This window comes from Trichoderma ghanense, assembly GCF_004382785.1.
Source record: "Trichoderma ghanense strain CCMA-1212 chromosome Unknown scaffold_8, whole genome shotgun sequence".
In the NCBI taxonomy this organism is placed as follows: Eukaryota; Fungi; Ascomycota; class Sordariomycetes; order Hypocreales; family Hypocreaceae; genus Trichoderma; species Trichoderma ghanense.
Window position 1 is genome coordinate 891205 of NW_027395671.1, and position 14127 is coordinate 905331.

Here is a 14127-nt window from a genome sequence, read left to right on the forward strand (position 1 = left end):
GTATATGGCACTGAGCCTCTTGAACAGTTTGCGTTGGGAAACAGGACTCCTCGTCCCGGGGAGACACAGACGTGATATATAAGTATCTGGCCGATGGATGATGACCTGCAGGCCCGAATCTCACGGCGGCATGTTCGTCAAGGATAAATGCGGAGTAGTGATACCCATTACAGAAGCTGGCTCGCCCTCTATGGAGAATGGTATACTATGAGAGGACGTTGTTTGTTTCACTTACACGGTCACAAAAGGCGACGTTACATGGGCATGCAAACAATTCGGTTCTCACCCGCCAACTGGGTGAGATGAGATGAACCGACCCACTCTCTGCTCCCGTCTTTGCTGAGATATATCTATATCGGAGAGCACATGGCTGGCAATGGTCCTGCTGATATGGGAATAGATGATGGGAGAAGCGGACAGGTGATTGCGGTATATTGAGGTTGGTTTCATATGGACTGGGATGGAAGCGGTTATCAAGATACGCGCGTGGACTGCTAAGGCCGCATGGGAACCGACCTGAAAAGCGCATGCTGCGTGCTCACAAGGGACTGAATTGAGACAAATCGAGTTTCCCGGTTGGGCAGCTTCAGAAACAATACCACAATCCCCATGAGAGCAGCGGTTCAATAGTATGTCGATATGTCGTCCCATTTAGGAAGGTCTGTTAGTGTCACGGCATCTTGAATCCGCGCAGCCGCCTGAACCAGCATTTGACATGGCAAAGTCACATTTTGTTGCACCTGATAGGGACAAGTCTGTAACACTGGTCTGAATAACCAGGAACGGTAGCCGCTGAAGGTCTGCTTATCACCAGATGGATGCAAGATACAACGTTCCTGCGCTAGCACCCGTGCCAGGTTCCGCCCTGCCAGCGAGCCTTGTGGACATGAAGGGTTCCTGCATCTGTCATGAGATGCTGTGTGGGGGACACCACGAGGGCACGGGGTTCTTCATGCTATCATCCAGGAGCAGTAGAGAAGAAGACGTACAGGGTGGACGAGGCATGTCCTTGTCAAACATTTCCATCTTCGTAGAGGGTATTATATGTAGAGTTGTAGTCGATCTATCGTAGGTCATCGCGAAAGTGGGCGGCGAATTGACAGTTGACTTTCTTTTGCAACAGGTTCAACGAGCCTAGATTGGCACTCCCATGGAACAATATACCTTGCGCCTGAGTCACGATAATATCCTTTTTTTTTTTTTTTTTTTTTTTTTTTTTGATCTGTAGTAGAAGTTACACATCGACTTATGTGGCACCATAAGGTACGAGTAGCATTCTACCTTGCTTCTTCTACTCCCTTGTCCTAAACGGCTCTAGCCAAGAGTCTGGCGCTCTACCGAATGAGCTATCGGAGCTGCATAGTCCAAATTCTTGACTATGCAGCTCCGATAGCTCATTCGGTAGAGCGCCAGACTCTTCGGACGAAGTGGCTGACTACGCATAACGAAGGATTGTTGAACAGGATTTTACCAGTAATCCCTATAAGGATAATAACCTCGTTGAGACATCAGCGGGGCCGTTTTTTATCCAACAAGGATCAATGGCATCCAGAATTTTGCAAGGCAGAATTTTGCAAGGGAGCAGAAACGATGAGCATGATCAACAAGTAAGTAGATAGAACGAAGAAAGTGCTACTAAACCAGAAAGCATAATAACAGAACAGGCAAATACAACTGTTCGATGAAGTGAGAGCGGCGCGTATTGTCACGATGGGGAGGCACGGAGGTCGTAATGCTGCGTGAGAAACGTACCATACCCGACAGTGACAATCGTTTACCACAGGCCTCGAGTGTGCGATTTGGTACAATGGTTACAGGGCGAGAATTCAGGGGAAACCGTGTTAGTCAGACGAGGATGAAGGTGTTGGGCGACTTTACGTATGATTGCCGGCTTACTATTCTTACTGCAGGACTTACAGCTGGTACGATTTGTATGCGTAAGATGAGCACAAAAAGACGAGACTGGCCGTGCGCTTTCGAGACTGGAACGGAAATATTTGCCTCTATTGATGCAAGGTAACAGAACGATTGGGCAAGAAAAGCTTCTCGATATGCGCACCAGAACGCTTCGAGATGGAGCTCGACCTGATGAGTCAAGGCAGATTGAACGTGTCACATGCGATTCGGTGACTCAAGGCTTGACTTGCCTGGAGGCCATTCAGGGCCTCAAAATCATTAAAGATGCATTCGACCCCAGCAAAAGACGCGGGATGCGATCAATCTCCGAGGTCCCGATTGGCCAACCCACATTACTATTCGTATGCAAGTCTCACATCCATTCATTAGCCTTGATGGTGTCGCCTTCGAGTTTAGCGGCTGGAGGATCAAAGGCTGAAGGAGAGACTGAGCCGCGATTCTACAAGTATTGTCGAATGTCGTAATATTATCATGTATTAGTCCGTGGCCTTTGGTAATGGCAGATGAGAGAACCATGGCTTTCCTTGCCCATTCATTCAATGCTTCTTCTTCCATGACTTAATGCTACGAGGCTTTCTTCGCCCATAGCTGTTCTTCATGGCGATTCGCTATTCTTGTTAGAGGGTTTCCCACATATAGAACAATGGCTTCACGACTTCTTCTGAAGACCATTGCTTCTTCTTCCTCCTCACCCTTGATACGGCGAGCCAGATTGCCATCACGATTCCAGCAATTGCGACTGCATCCTGCGCTCTCCCTCAATCACATTGTCCCTTCACGCCGGTCACCCAACTTTTACCATGTCCGACTCCAGAGTACTGTCGCAGCGCCGCAGAAGAAGAAGCTCAGATGGTACTGGAAACTGCTCATCAGCCTCGGAGCCACCGCCGGCGTGACAGCTGGCGGCCTCTTTGTTGCAGACAGATACTACATGGGAGGCATTCTAACCCGCAGCCTACGAGCATACGCGACCCTCGCGCAAGTCGGCCTCGACTACAAGATGCACTCGGGCAAGAGCCCCAAGCAAGGCCGCGTCCCCATCGACGAACTGCACGACCGCAACGCCAAGCGCGTCGCCGACATGATCAAGACCAACGGCGGCATGTTCCTCAAAATCGGCCAGGCCATCGCCGTGCAGGGCGCCGCTCTCCCTGAAGCGTACCAGCGAGAGTTCAAAGACATGTTTGACGACGCTGCGCAGGAATCTTGGAGCGATGTCCAGGCTGTCGTTCGAGAAGAGTTTGGGGCCAGCGTGAGTCAAGTATTTGGCGATGAGGTGGAGCGGGAGCCGAGGGCTTCTGCGTCGATTGCGCAGGTTCACTATGCGAGGCTTAGGGACGGGCGTGAGGTTGCTATTAAAGTGCAGAAGAGGAAGTTGGCGCAGCAGGCGTCGTGGGATCTCTGGACGTTCAAGTAGACCACCTGCTCTCAAACATGCATGTTCCTGTGATAGAGATGAACTGACTGGTGGTCGTTATAGGATCATGTGTGACTTGATAGGCAGAACGACAGACATCCCTATCCAAGGCATCGGCGACTACATAATGAACAACATCATGAAGGAGACGGACTTTGAGAACGAAGCGGCCAACACGATGCGGATTTCCGAGCTCGTCAGGTCCGACCCCGATTTGAGTGCACGAGTGTACATTCCCGAGGTCTACACTGACCTGACGACGAAGCGCGTATTGACATCTGAATGGATTCATGGTGCAAAGCTTTGGGACAAGGACATTATCACCGGTCAATACAATCCTTCTGACAAAGTGTCGTCGGGAATGGGTCTTAATGAAGTCGATGTGATGACTACCGTCATCGATCTCTTCTCGTCGCAAATGTTCAAATGGGGCTTCGTCCACTGCGATCCTCATCCGGGCAACATGTTTGTTCGGCGCCTCCCCTCAGGCAAGCCCCAAATTGTGCTCATCGACCACGGCCTCTACGTGTCTCTATCAGACGACCTGCGACGACAATACGCTCGTTTCTGGAAATCTCTTCTCACAGGTGACAAGAAAGGACTCGATGAAGTGTCAGCCGCCTGGGGCATGAAGACGTCCGATGCCTGGGCTGACACCTTCATGTCTCGCGACTCGAAAAAGCCAGAGCCGACCGATGAAACGCCCGAAGAACGATCCGAGCGACTAATTGGCGAGGCTGCTGCATTCTTTGGTGAAGACGGCCTCTATCCTCGCGAGCTCATGTTTCTGGAACGAAATCTAGCTCTTGTCCAAGGCAGCAATCGGTTTTACGATTCTCCCGTCAATCGACTGGGCATGATTGGTCGCTCAGCGATGCTGAATTTGCGCGATGATAGCGAAGTGAGCTTTTCACAGGCGTTGGGCTCGCAATGGGCCATGTTTGTGCTTGATGCAGTGTTTTACTTGAGTCGGTGGAGGCAGTACATGGGATGGGGGAAGGGCTTTGAGGACGAGTTGAAGGAGGCGGAGGAGAGGATGGCGCAGGATATGAAGGACTCTATGTCTGGGCTGTGGGAAGTCGACAAGGAAGAAGCGCAGTGAAGCGGATATTGACGATGCTACCCTGCTCTGTCGTACAAACTCTCGGCTACCATTTGTTTGTTAGGATATCGAACCTACACGTGTATACTACCGACCTGCAGGCCTCCTCTTATTCCATACATCGAATTCCAGAATTATGGATAGTAGCCTATTCTTGGGGTTTCTTGATGTCTATACGTGAGCATTGGGTGCATTGAGATCTGTTCGAGCACCTACGTAAGACGTGCCATTCTGCAGTAAGCGCATTCGGCACACCTAAGCCAACGGCGCAAGGGGGACAATCCGTGTGCAGGAAAACGTAATACGGGAGAAAATCAGCCCTTGACACGTGTATCACAGGCAGAAGTGCGAGAACATAATTCAAAACGTATGCGCGCTATGGACTTTTTTTTTTTTTTTTTCAGAATGGTATATATGCTCGCTATACCTCGTGATACGGATTACGTCGTTCATCAGGCATTGAAAGACTGTGTGGACGGAGTTTGAGCACTCGGCTCTAACGGGGCCGGATTCAAGATATCGCCCGTTTCGCCTATTTCGCCTCGAGTGATTCATGCATATGCTGTTCTGGTTATCGAAAGCCAGCTTCCGCAGGGGTCATGCAACAGAATGACTGGGTATAAGCCTCCGACTCTCTGGTCTCGAGTCCTACACCAGTTCATGTTGTGAGCTCCAGCTACACGACTCAGTGAGATGCAATCCCTTGAATAGAGACAAAACGGGCTTTTCGGCAGAGGATACGCCTCCTCTGGGCCTTAAGGGGAAGACGGGAAGAGAAGAATAATGATGGCCATCAGGTATAAGTTGTATATCTTCGGCATGCTATTCCATTGACATCTCCTTCCCAAAGAGTCAAATCAACAGTCACTAAATGCTATAGTAGAAGCAAAAATTGAAGCAAGGGTTCTCAATGAGGGATTGTGGATGTCGGCGGTCGTGGGTCGATGAGGTGAGCACAAGATGTAGCTTTGGTAGAGTCCGGCATTCAAGTCGGCTATTTTCCATCTCTTGCCTCTAGCACATGGCGACATACTCAAGAATTTACATCAAAATTCCTCTCATTAACGACGGGCTCAGTCGATGAGCAGTCGACTGGAGCTTGGAGGCAAGAGAAATGCTTCAATAAGTGATGAGTATGAGAGGAACGGATGGGGCTATTCTCGAAATGCCTTTTGGAATCTGTCAAAAGATGTTCAGAGACCATCTAGTCCATAGATCAAGGCGACAGATGCTTACGGTGCTCAGAACCGAGTGGCCTGCAGAGGGATAGAACACGAGGTGCCAAATATTGAGACGACATGGAAAGCAGGACAATTCCTTCTCCAAGAGAAAAACTAATGATTCAATATGCATAGGCCACCAGGGACCAACTACCTACTCTGCAAGTAAGAATTACATTATGGTTGTGGTCGTCAAAGGAAAGCTGTCCCTTATTTGGCCTCAAGCTCCGGAGTATCGGCAAACAAGTGACCTGCCATACTGAAGAATCAAGTTAGCACCCACGCTGAAACGGGGTAGAGACATGAGTTTTTGATTTGCACTCACGCGTCAGAGTATCGGCCCCCAGTAACTTCCGTCTCATCAATTGCCTTGCGAATCTCTGCCTCTTCCTCTTTTGTGAGAGTGACATTGACAGCTCCCAAGTTCTCTTCGAGATACTTGACCTTCTTTGTACTGTTCGCCCAGTCAGCCCCTACCGCGCTCTCCATCGTGTACATCATGGCAGATACTTACCCAGGGATGGGAAAGATGTCCTCTCCCTGCGCCAGCAACCACGCCAGAGTCAACTGTCCAGGCGTGACGCCCTTGCCAGCGGCAATGCTCCCAATCTTGTCCACCAGCGCCAAGTTCTTGGAAAAGTTCTCCTTGGAGAAACGAGGCAGGCTCTTGCGGAAGTCGTCGTCGGCAAAGTCGTCAGGAGACTTGATCTGCCCCGTCAGCATGCCTCGCCCCAGGGGGCTGTAAGCCACAATCGCGACCCCGAGCTCCCTGGCCGTCCTGAGAAGGTCAATCTCGGGCTTCTCAATGTCGATGGCGAAGGGGCTGTATTCGACTTGGACGGCAGTGATGGGATGGACGGCGTGGGCGCGGCGGAGGGTGGCGGCTGAGACTTCGCAGAGGCCCAGGTGTCGGATTTTGCCTTGCCTATACAGTGGATTCCGTCAGACATTGCCTATACAACGTAGACAAAGTACACTGACTCTTTTAGCTCTGATAGAGCCTTTATCGTAAGCTCAACAGGGGTCTGCTTGTCGAGCCGGTGGAGGTAGAACAGATCAATGCGAGCAACACCAAGTCTTTGGAGTGACTTCTCGCACGCCTGTCGCACGTATTCCGGATCGGAACGAATGGAAAAACTCCCAGCAGCATCAAAGACACCGCCACATTTCGTGGCAAGGAAGATGTCGCCACGCTTTTCTGTACGCTTGAACCACTTGCCAATCAAGTCCTCGCTGTCTCCGTAGACGTCTGCTGTATCCCAGAACGTGTTGCCCAGCTCGTGAGCACGATCGAGGACTTGGAAGCGTTCTTCATCTGAGCCTCCAGGTCCGTAAATGGCGCTGAGACCCATGGCGCCGAAGCCCAGGGTTGAGACAAGAGGGCCGTTGCGGCCAAGAGGTCTGGTGGGAAGTTTTGCTGGAGCCATTGTTGTGAGGCTTATGGGGCGAGGCTGCGATTTGATGTGATTGAAGAAGATTCAGATGGAATTTGAGGAGAATGATTTCAATCTATATATACGTTTGCCTCTTGTCTCTGGAAGGCCTCATACACGACCCGCTATGGGTTAAGTCCGGTCTGAGACTTTAGGTTCGACGACTCGAAGACTATCCTTTGGACTCGAATTAGGTATATCTTGACGATGGGCCACGGTCGTTACCGGAGATAGGCTGTCGATTCTACCGCTTGCTCCTTACGTACAGCGGTTCCGTCAAACTCCGCCAACATCATGCGGACTTGTCGAGAGAATGTGCCGCACCCTAGGGTTGAAGTCGATACAATTGCCAACTTCGTACTATGAAATTCAATTACTTCAGTGCGGATATGCAGCTACTTCGGTCTCTGACCCGGCCTGCTTATTTCAGTATGGCCGGGTTTGTTGTTTGACGCCTTGATTCCATACCAATCTTTAACCAAGAGCTAGTCCATAGTCCATTCATGAACTGTGTCGTAGCCAGCACTTCTCCTCGATGATATAAGCCCTGGTCTCCTAACCAACCAAACGGCTCTCAAACGTCTCTGCTTATTCATTCAAACATAGTGGATCGCCTCCAATCATCTGCTCACCTCATCACCCTCTAATTACTTCTATGCTCACCACATCAATTGCAGCTCGACTCAACGTCTCCCCATAGCTGCCATCATCGAGCCCCCTCCCCCACGCTGCTGTTCCTTCGCTACTGTCCCCTGATGACGGCACTCCCTCGTCAATCGCTATGGAGCACGTCGACGCTTTGACGGCTAACAATGAACAACCTGTCGGTACGCAGAATGATGATGATAGGAGCAGCAGCGAGCCGAGTGCAAAGAAGCGCACTATTCCCAAATCTCCAGACGAGGCGCCGCTGAAGCTCAAGACGTCCGAAAGAAGACGCATCCAAAACCGCCAAGCGCAAAGGACTTACCGTATGTATAATTATTTATTGAGATGAAGTTGATGTCCTAATGAGGAGAAATCAACAGGCGAGAAGCAGAAAAAGAGGCTACAGGCTCTAGAGTCGTACGCCAAGTCCAAGACACTCATCCAAGATGCACCCGCTTCTGGAACACCAAGCGCCACAATCGGCCAAGACATGGCTGGCATCCTGGCCGCCGAATCACCAATCACGGGCTTGTCCGGGATGATGCAGGATCAGGAGCTTGGTCCAACTGCTGGTATGGGCTTGGGAAGCATCGTAGGGTGCAGCACGAGCTTCAGTGCTACGGCTTTGAGCTACCAGACAGGCGTACCAGCTCCCATGTACAGATATACGCCGAGCCTTGACTTTCAGCAGACGGACGGTACCTTGAATTCCGGAAGATTGTTCCGGGAGGATCTGTTTTCTGCATCAAATCCGCTGGTTGCCCAATCAGGATCGGATGCCATCACCCCAGAAGGCGACTTTGGTTCGCCTTGTCTGCAGCAAGATGCTCCATCACACACCATTGTGCTTGACAGCCAATCGGCGGAGAGCGATGATACGGATAGCTTGCTTGCGCAGTTTCTATTACAGGACGACACTGCCTTGAGTAGATCTCTGCTAATGAATATCCGCAAGAACAAAATCACACTTAAGGATGTCCTTCGAAAAGGTCTCCAGTCGCTGGAAAGAGACTCGCAAACCACGACGAAACCAGCAGACGGCCCAACACAAGGGCGCGTAATCTACAAGCCGATGCAAGGTGAATCCCAGGAATGATAGTTACTGCATCGCGTTTCTAACAATATGCGCATAGTGCAGCTGCCCGACCTCCACACCAATACCATTCGCATCACGCAAATGTCCTTTGTAGCAGCTGTTCTGCACAACGCAACCATGCTGGGTGTAACCGCCGCAGAAATGTTCGAGCACGCGTCCGAGTCTCCCTTTTTCACACCAAGAAAAGCCCCTGGCGCAAGCACAGAAGGACTCGCATTCACCGATATGAAAGACGACCTGAAGCCCACTCAAAATCAGCTCACACAGCGCCATCACCCCTACATCGACGCTCTCCCATTTCGCGCCTTCCGTGAGCGACTGATAGCTTTGATCCACGCTGAACCGCCCATCATCAACAGAGAGGAGCTCTGTCACGATCTACAGAGCGATGGAGTCATTTGCTGGGGCTCGTTCGCCGGGGCCGGAACTGGACACTCTGGCGCCCCGTGGGATATCCGAAGCTGGGAGGTAAGGCCGTGGTTTCTGAAGAAGTACTGGATGATCACAGAGGGAGCTCAAGGGGAGATGTATCAGCAGGCGAGATGGTGGTGCGAGATGCGGGGAGAGGATGTGCCGACATTGTGGTGATGCATTAATATTACGCCTTTAATCTATACTGGATCACTGCTCCTCTTTGGCACACCATCTTTCGAATATGCTCGCCCACAGCTTCTCTTTTCGAACCTCAGCTATCTTGTGGTCACTTGGACTGCGCCATGAACCGTCGAATCCAGTTCAACCTCGCCTGAATAGCATCTTTCGACACCATGGCTTCCGGAGCATAGAAATCGAAGCCATGCAACCCCCCAGCAAACACCATCAACTCAGCCTGCACGCCATGCTCCCACAACTTGGACGCATACGCAACAACGCTGTCCCGGAAGGGCTCAGCGGACCCAACCTCGATGTACGTCGGAGGAAGACCTGAAAGGTCCGTCGCCCGGGCTGGCGCTACAAAGACGGAGACATCATCTGTGCCGCGCATGTCTCCCAGAACCATCCCGTAGCTGAACTCATCCGCTTCACCGGTATAAGATCCGTGGTGGAAATACTGCTGATGGGAGACGGTAATCGCCCGGTCGTCAAGCATGGGACAGACGAGGATTTGTGCACACAGCTTGGGAGAGCCCTCGTCCCGAGCCTTGATCGCGACGGCGGCAGCAATGCCACCGCCTGCTGAGAAGCCTGAAAGAATCAACTTGTCCGGGTCGAAGCCAAATCGACCTGCTTCTTTGGCGAACCAGACGAGGCCTTCCCAGGAGTCCTCGAAGGGGGCAAGGCCGGGATGCTCCGGAGCCAGGCGGTAGTCAACCGAAGCGACGATGCCGCCGAACTCCTTCATCCATGATACCGCAGAAGAAATCGCCGTGAACTCGTTGCCCATGACCATGGCTCCCGGATGGATGTTATAGATGGCCGGCCGCTTCTTCATGTTGTCTGAAACGGCGTCTCTTGGTCTTATCACAGACAGGCGAATGTCTCCGCCCGGTCCAGGGATAAAGACCTCCTCCACCTCGAGGGTTGGATCACAGAGAATTGCGTTCTTCTCAGCTTCCGCGGCTTGGTCGCCTGCTACGCGCATAGCGGCAAGTCTGACGGCGGCGTCGGGGGGCATGGCCTTGGAGAGGCTTCCATCGACCATGCCTGGAGGAACGCCGGCGGCGACTTCAGGGTCGAAAGGAGGCCTGACGGGAGGCATGACGGCCTTTGCTGTACTGTACAACGCTGAAATCTACTCTGTTACCTGGAGTTATGATGTTGAGGTCCGAAAAGGCGGTATCCGGGGTGTTGCGGGTGGATTTACATGGGATGATATGGGACCATCGGTCCCTGGTTATTTACATGCTGGACCTACGGTGTATATACATCATCATGCACGACATACTATTCTATATCCTGTATATCCGGGAGCTACTACTCCTTTCTCAGTCAATTGCTCTGGTTACTGCTTGGAGACGATTGAGGGAGCGTCATCTTTGCCGCCCTGGAATTTGATGTAGAAGAACACATACAAGGAACCTTGCCGTTGTCCAGCAGCTCACAAGGCAGATCACGAGACATGAACCATCCACCTACAACCTCATGGCTGCCATATCCGGGAACCCCATGCTACGCACGTCCAATCGGTCAATGCCCGAAAGCCCATGCAAGTTTACACATTCAAGAGCCATGATAGTATAGAGATATAAAAGAGATATACCAAGTACAAGCAAGAGTAGCTGGCCATACCGATCCGTCAGCTCAAAAGCAAATAGCCAAATACGACACCTCTACTGTGTTACATTTACTGTCCCCCCATGTCTGAGCGTCCACTTCAAATGAGCCCATCGCCGAGTGACTAGTCTCGATAGACAGCCGCGGATTATAGCCATTTTCGAACTCGAACTTGGAAATGGCAGCATATAAAGGTAGGACCCCAGGGCGCCACTGGCCCAGACGCAGCTCTTTGACGCGATGCCTCTTGCGATCACCCTTCCGTTCCTGGAAGTTGTGGAACTCGAGCTTGTCAGAGCGAATGCCGGGAGGATCTTTCTCGTACGCAATCCACGATACCTCGGCGCTCTTGAGAGAGGCGCTGTTCCAAGTTTCTATATGCAGCTGGAATCCGGCTTCGTCTATGTGGTCTGCGGTGGCATGGAGTGTGAAGCCCTGGTCCGGTTCGAAGTGAAAACCCTTCAGCCAGACGACCACGCCTGGTGGCTTCTTGAATTGGCCTTTAAACTCAATATGTGCCTCGTACTCCACGCCGTCTCTGGTATCTTCTGGCCTCGTTTTGTAGGAGCCAGTATGCAGGGCGGGATCATGTCCATCGCTCGCCAAGCAAATTGCCCCGGCAGAGTATTGAATGGCGCCTTCTATGGTGTCGAGGTTGAGGTCGAACCTCGTGGCCTTGATATTGTCGGTGTATGCACTGAGCTGCACATGCCGGACTCCATTTTTACACTCCAGATGGAATTGCGTGATGCCAACAGCAATTTCCGGAGCTTTGCCCTGTGGGCTCTGAAGTTGAACCGTCATGACATTGTCTGGTCCACGCACCATCCCGGAGCCTTGATCTTGGAGATCAAAAATTACTGCCTCAGTCGTGGGCATGACCGGCTGGTAGATTCTCCGGATCAGCATCTTGTCCGTCTCGGACAGCTCATCGGGCCAATCAATGTAGTCAATGTTCCTGGCCCACCCCGGACAAATGCGGTATATCATGATGGACCGCTGGTCAAAGTTCGAGGATAGTATCGAGGGGTTCTCCTTGTCGTAGCGTTTGAAGATGTTGTTTTCAACCCACGCTTCTGGCAATTGGTCCGCTGCGTACCAGCTAATGACCTCCGCTCTGTTCCATTCAATCTTCTTTACTGGACTGGCATGCTCATGGACGCAGCCCAATGCGTGGCCCAGCTCATGTAGAGCTGTTCTTCGAAACAGCCCATCGTCTTCCACTAAGCCCAACACCATTGTCGCTTCGTCTTTTGGCGTTTCATGTTGGCGGTATCTTCCAATGAGCGATCGCCCCCCTTTCAACCCGCTGTCGAAGAGGATCCGAATCTCTGCATCTTCGGCATTATCAAACACAAACCGTATGTTTGCATACGTCTCCCAGATCTTCGCCGCCTTCTTAACCATCTCTTCGTGACGCGGATCGGGGTCCTTGTTCATAAAGCGCACATGGAGCCATGCGCCAACAGGCCAGAACCAATCTTTGTTGACCACCAAGGACAGGTTGTCTGGATCTCCCTCATCCCTTTTGAGGTTGCCAGACGGCAGACCAGACAGGTCAGCGGAAGGTATGGGCCAGCAACATGCCATTTCAAAGCCGTCCACCCTAGGTTCGGTACTCACGGTTAGTCAATGGTAATAAGATCTCGACTGTTTCACAAGTTGATGATTTGCAAGTTGCCTCCACCAACCGTGGCCTGTCACGCAACACTATGACGACCTCCTGGCCGTATACCAGCGATACAACGAGAATGCCCCTGTATGTGATGGTCAATGGAACCCTCTATTAGTATATGCTGACTGGTCCTACTCTAGCCGGCAATCGCTGCGGAACCATCAGCCGAGCCGCCGCCCGGCGTCAAGGTGCACAGGGTCTCGGATGAGCTGTGGCAACAAGGACAGGATGCAATCAAGATACTTGTGGGAAGTATCCTGGAAGAGCTCGAGGAAAAAGACACCAAGAACTGAGAGCAAATGTCCTTTTTTTCGCCAATGCGTCGGTTACAATATGATGGTTATGGCGAGCAATCAGATTGTCTTGATCGATGACTCCATGAGGACCTTCCTCGGACTGGATCATGGAGCGCAAGGAAAGTAGACGGGTCCAAGGGCAAAGACATCGATACAGTGAAGAGAACTTCAAGAGAATAGTTTGGTACCATAACTAGACCAATTGTACACGCTTGGCCTAAGCGGCCTGGGTGGTGAAGCCATGGAAAATCGTCCATTAGAGCCTGTCCAGCAGTGTTGTGAAGTTCCGTATATGCTTGGCTTCGGCACGTTCCAGGGTCACATCACGAAGCCGTAGCATCCCTCCTGTCTGGATGATGAGGTCCCACAGTCAGTCGAGACATTGCCAGCACCAAGACTTGTTGACTTCCATCAAGGTCGTTCTCAAGCAGTATATCCCCGCTCTGCCCTTTGTCTAAACATTGTTGATGACGGTTTCGGCTGGCTGGTACCTGAAATCCAGTCATACAATAGAAGTCGAGGGTTGTCCCAGCCAACTGCGGCAACCGTACATGTATCTGATCAAAGACGAGACTTTTTCAGAAGAGTGCCTCGCTGGTGCTGCATCCTGGCCTTTGGAAGACGTTGTCTGGCGGTTTGGGATCCGCGGAGCTTGGCGGTACAGGGGATACTGTCTGGTGCAAACTTTTCGCGTGTCGCCTTTGCCGGTGATCGATTTTGCCGGTCTTGCGCTCGATCGTGGCGCACAATTGCTACCAATTGTCGCACATGTGTCGGTGGAAATGCATGAATGAGGTATTCCTATGTAGTGTCCCCTGTCGGGAGTCTATAAGGTGTGCGTCATGTAACGCATGCTATGAGAATTCTAGAATGGACAATCTCTGCCTTCCGGTTTCCTCTTCTAGACGGCCTGACTTGTGCTTCCTTTTTCGCCGTCGCTTTCATTAAGAAGAAGTAGCAGCAGCAGCTATAGCAGTAGTAGCTATAGCAATGGTAGGGAGAGTAGCGGTAGTAGCGACGACCAAGGATAGTAAAGATAAAGAAGAAGATGAAGACGACGACGGTGATGCTACGGCGGCGGCAGTTGTCCTAGGCTAAACCTAGCTAAT

At 51.5% G+C, this 14127-nt stretch overlaps 5 protein-coding genes across 5 annotated transcripts; 2 read left to right on the top strand and 3 right to left on the bottom strand.

Moving 5' to 3' along the window:
* Window positions 1-2560: 2560 nt before the first annotated feature.
* On the top strand, window positions 2561-4436 carry CCMA1212_006902 (uncharacterized protein; the record flags this gene model as incomplete). The annotated part of the gene is made up of 2 exons (XM_073704092.1): window positions 2561-3330; window positions 3398-4436. 2 exons carry the CDS (start codon window positions 2561-2563, stop codon window positions 4434-4436), a joined length of 1809 nt encoding a protein of 602 aa, XP_073557423.1.
* A 1430-nt stretch (window positions 4437-5866) lies between these two features.
* On the bottom strand, window positions 5867-7083 carry CCMA1212_006903 (Aldo-keto reductase; the record flags this gene model as incomplete). Its single annotated transcript, XM_073704093.1, has 4 exons — window positions 5867-5915; window positions 5982-6110; window positions 6171-6581; window positions 6638-7083. 4 exons carry the CDS (start codon window positions 7081-7083, stop codon window positions 5867-5869), a joined length of 1035 nt encoding a protein of 344 aa, XP_073557422.1.
* Window positions 7084-7870: 787 nt separating this feature from the next.
* CCMA1212_006904 (uncharacterized protein) lies at window positions 7871-9421 on the top strand (the record flags this gene model as incomplete). The annotated part of the gene is made up of 3 exons (XM_073704094.1): window positions 7871-8060; window positions 8118-8816; window positions 8871-9421. 3 exons carry the CDS (start codon window positions 7871-7873, stop codon window positions 9419-9421), a joined length of 1440 nt encoding a protein of 479 aa, XP_073557428.1.
* A 112-nt stretch (window positions 9422-9533) lies between these two features.
* On the bottom strand, window positions 9534-10532 carry CCMA1212_006905 (Carboxylesterase NlhH; the record flags this gene model as incomplete). Its single annotated transcript, XM_073704095.1, has 1 exon — window positions 9534-10532. The coding sequence occupies one exon, from the start codon at window positions 10530-10532 to the stop codon at window positions 9534-9536; it is 999 nt and encodes a 332-aa protein (XP_073557427.1).
* Window positions 10533-11074: 542 nt separating this feature from the next.
* On the bottom strand, window positions 11075-12637 carry CCMA1212_006906 (uncharacterized protein; the record flags this gene model as incomplete). The annotated part of the gene is made up of 1 exon (XM_073704096.1): window positions 11075-12637. One exon carries the CDS (start codon window positions 12635-12637, stop codon window positions 11075-11077), a length of 1563 nt encoding a protein of 520 aa, XP_073557426.1.
* Window positions 12638-14127: the final 1490 nt, after the last annotated feature.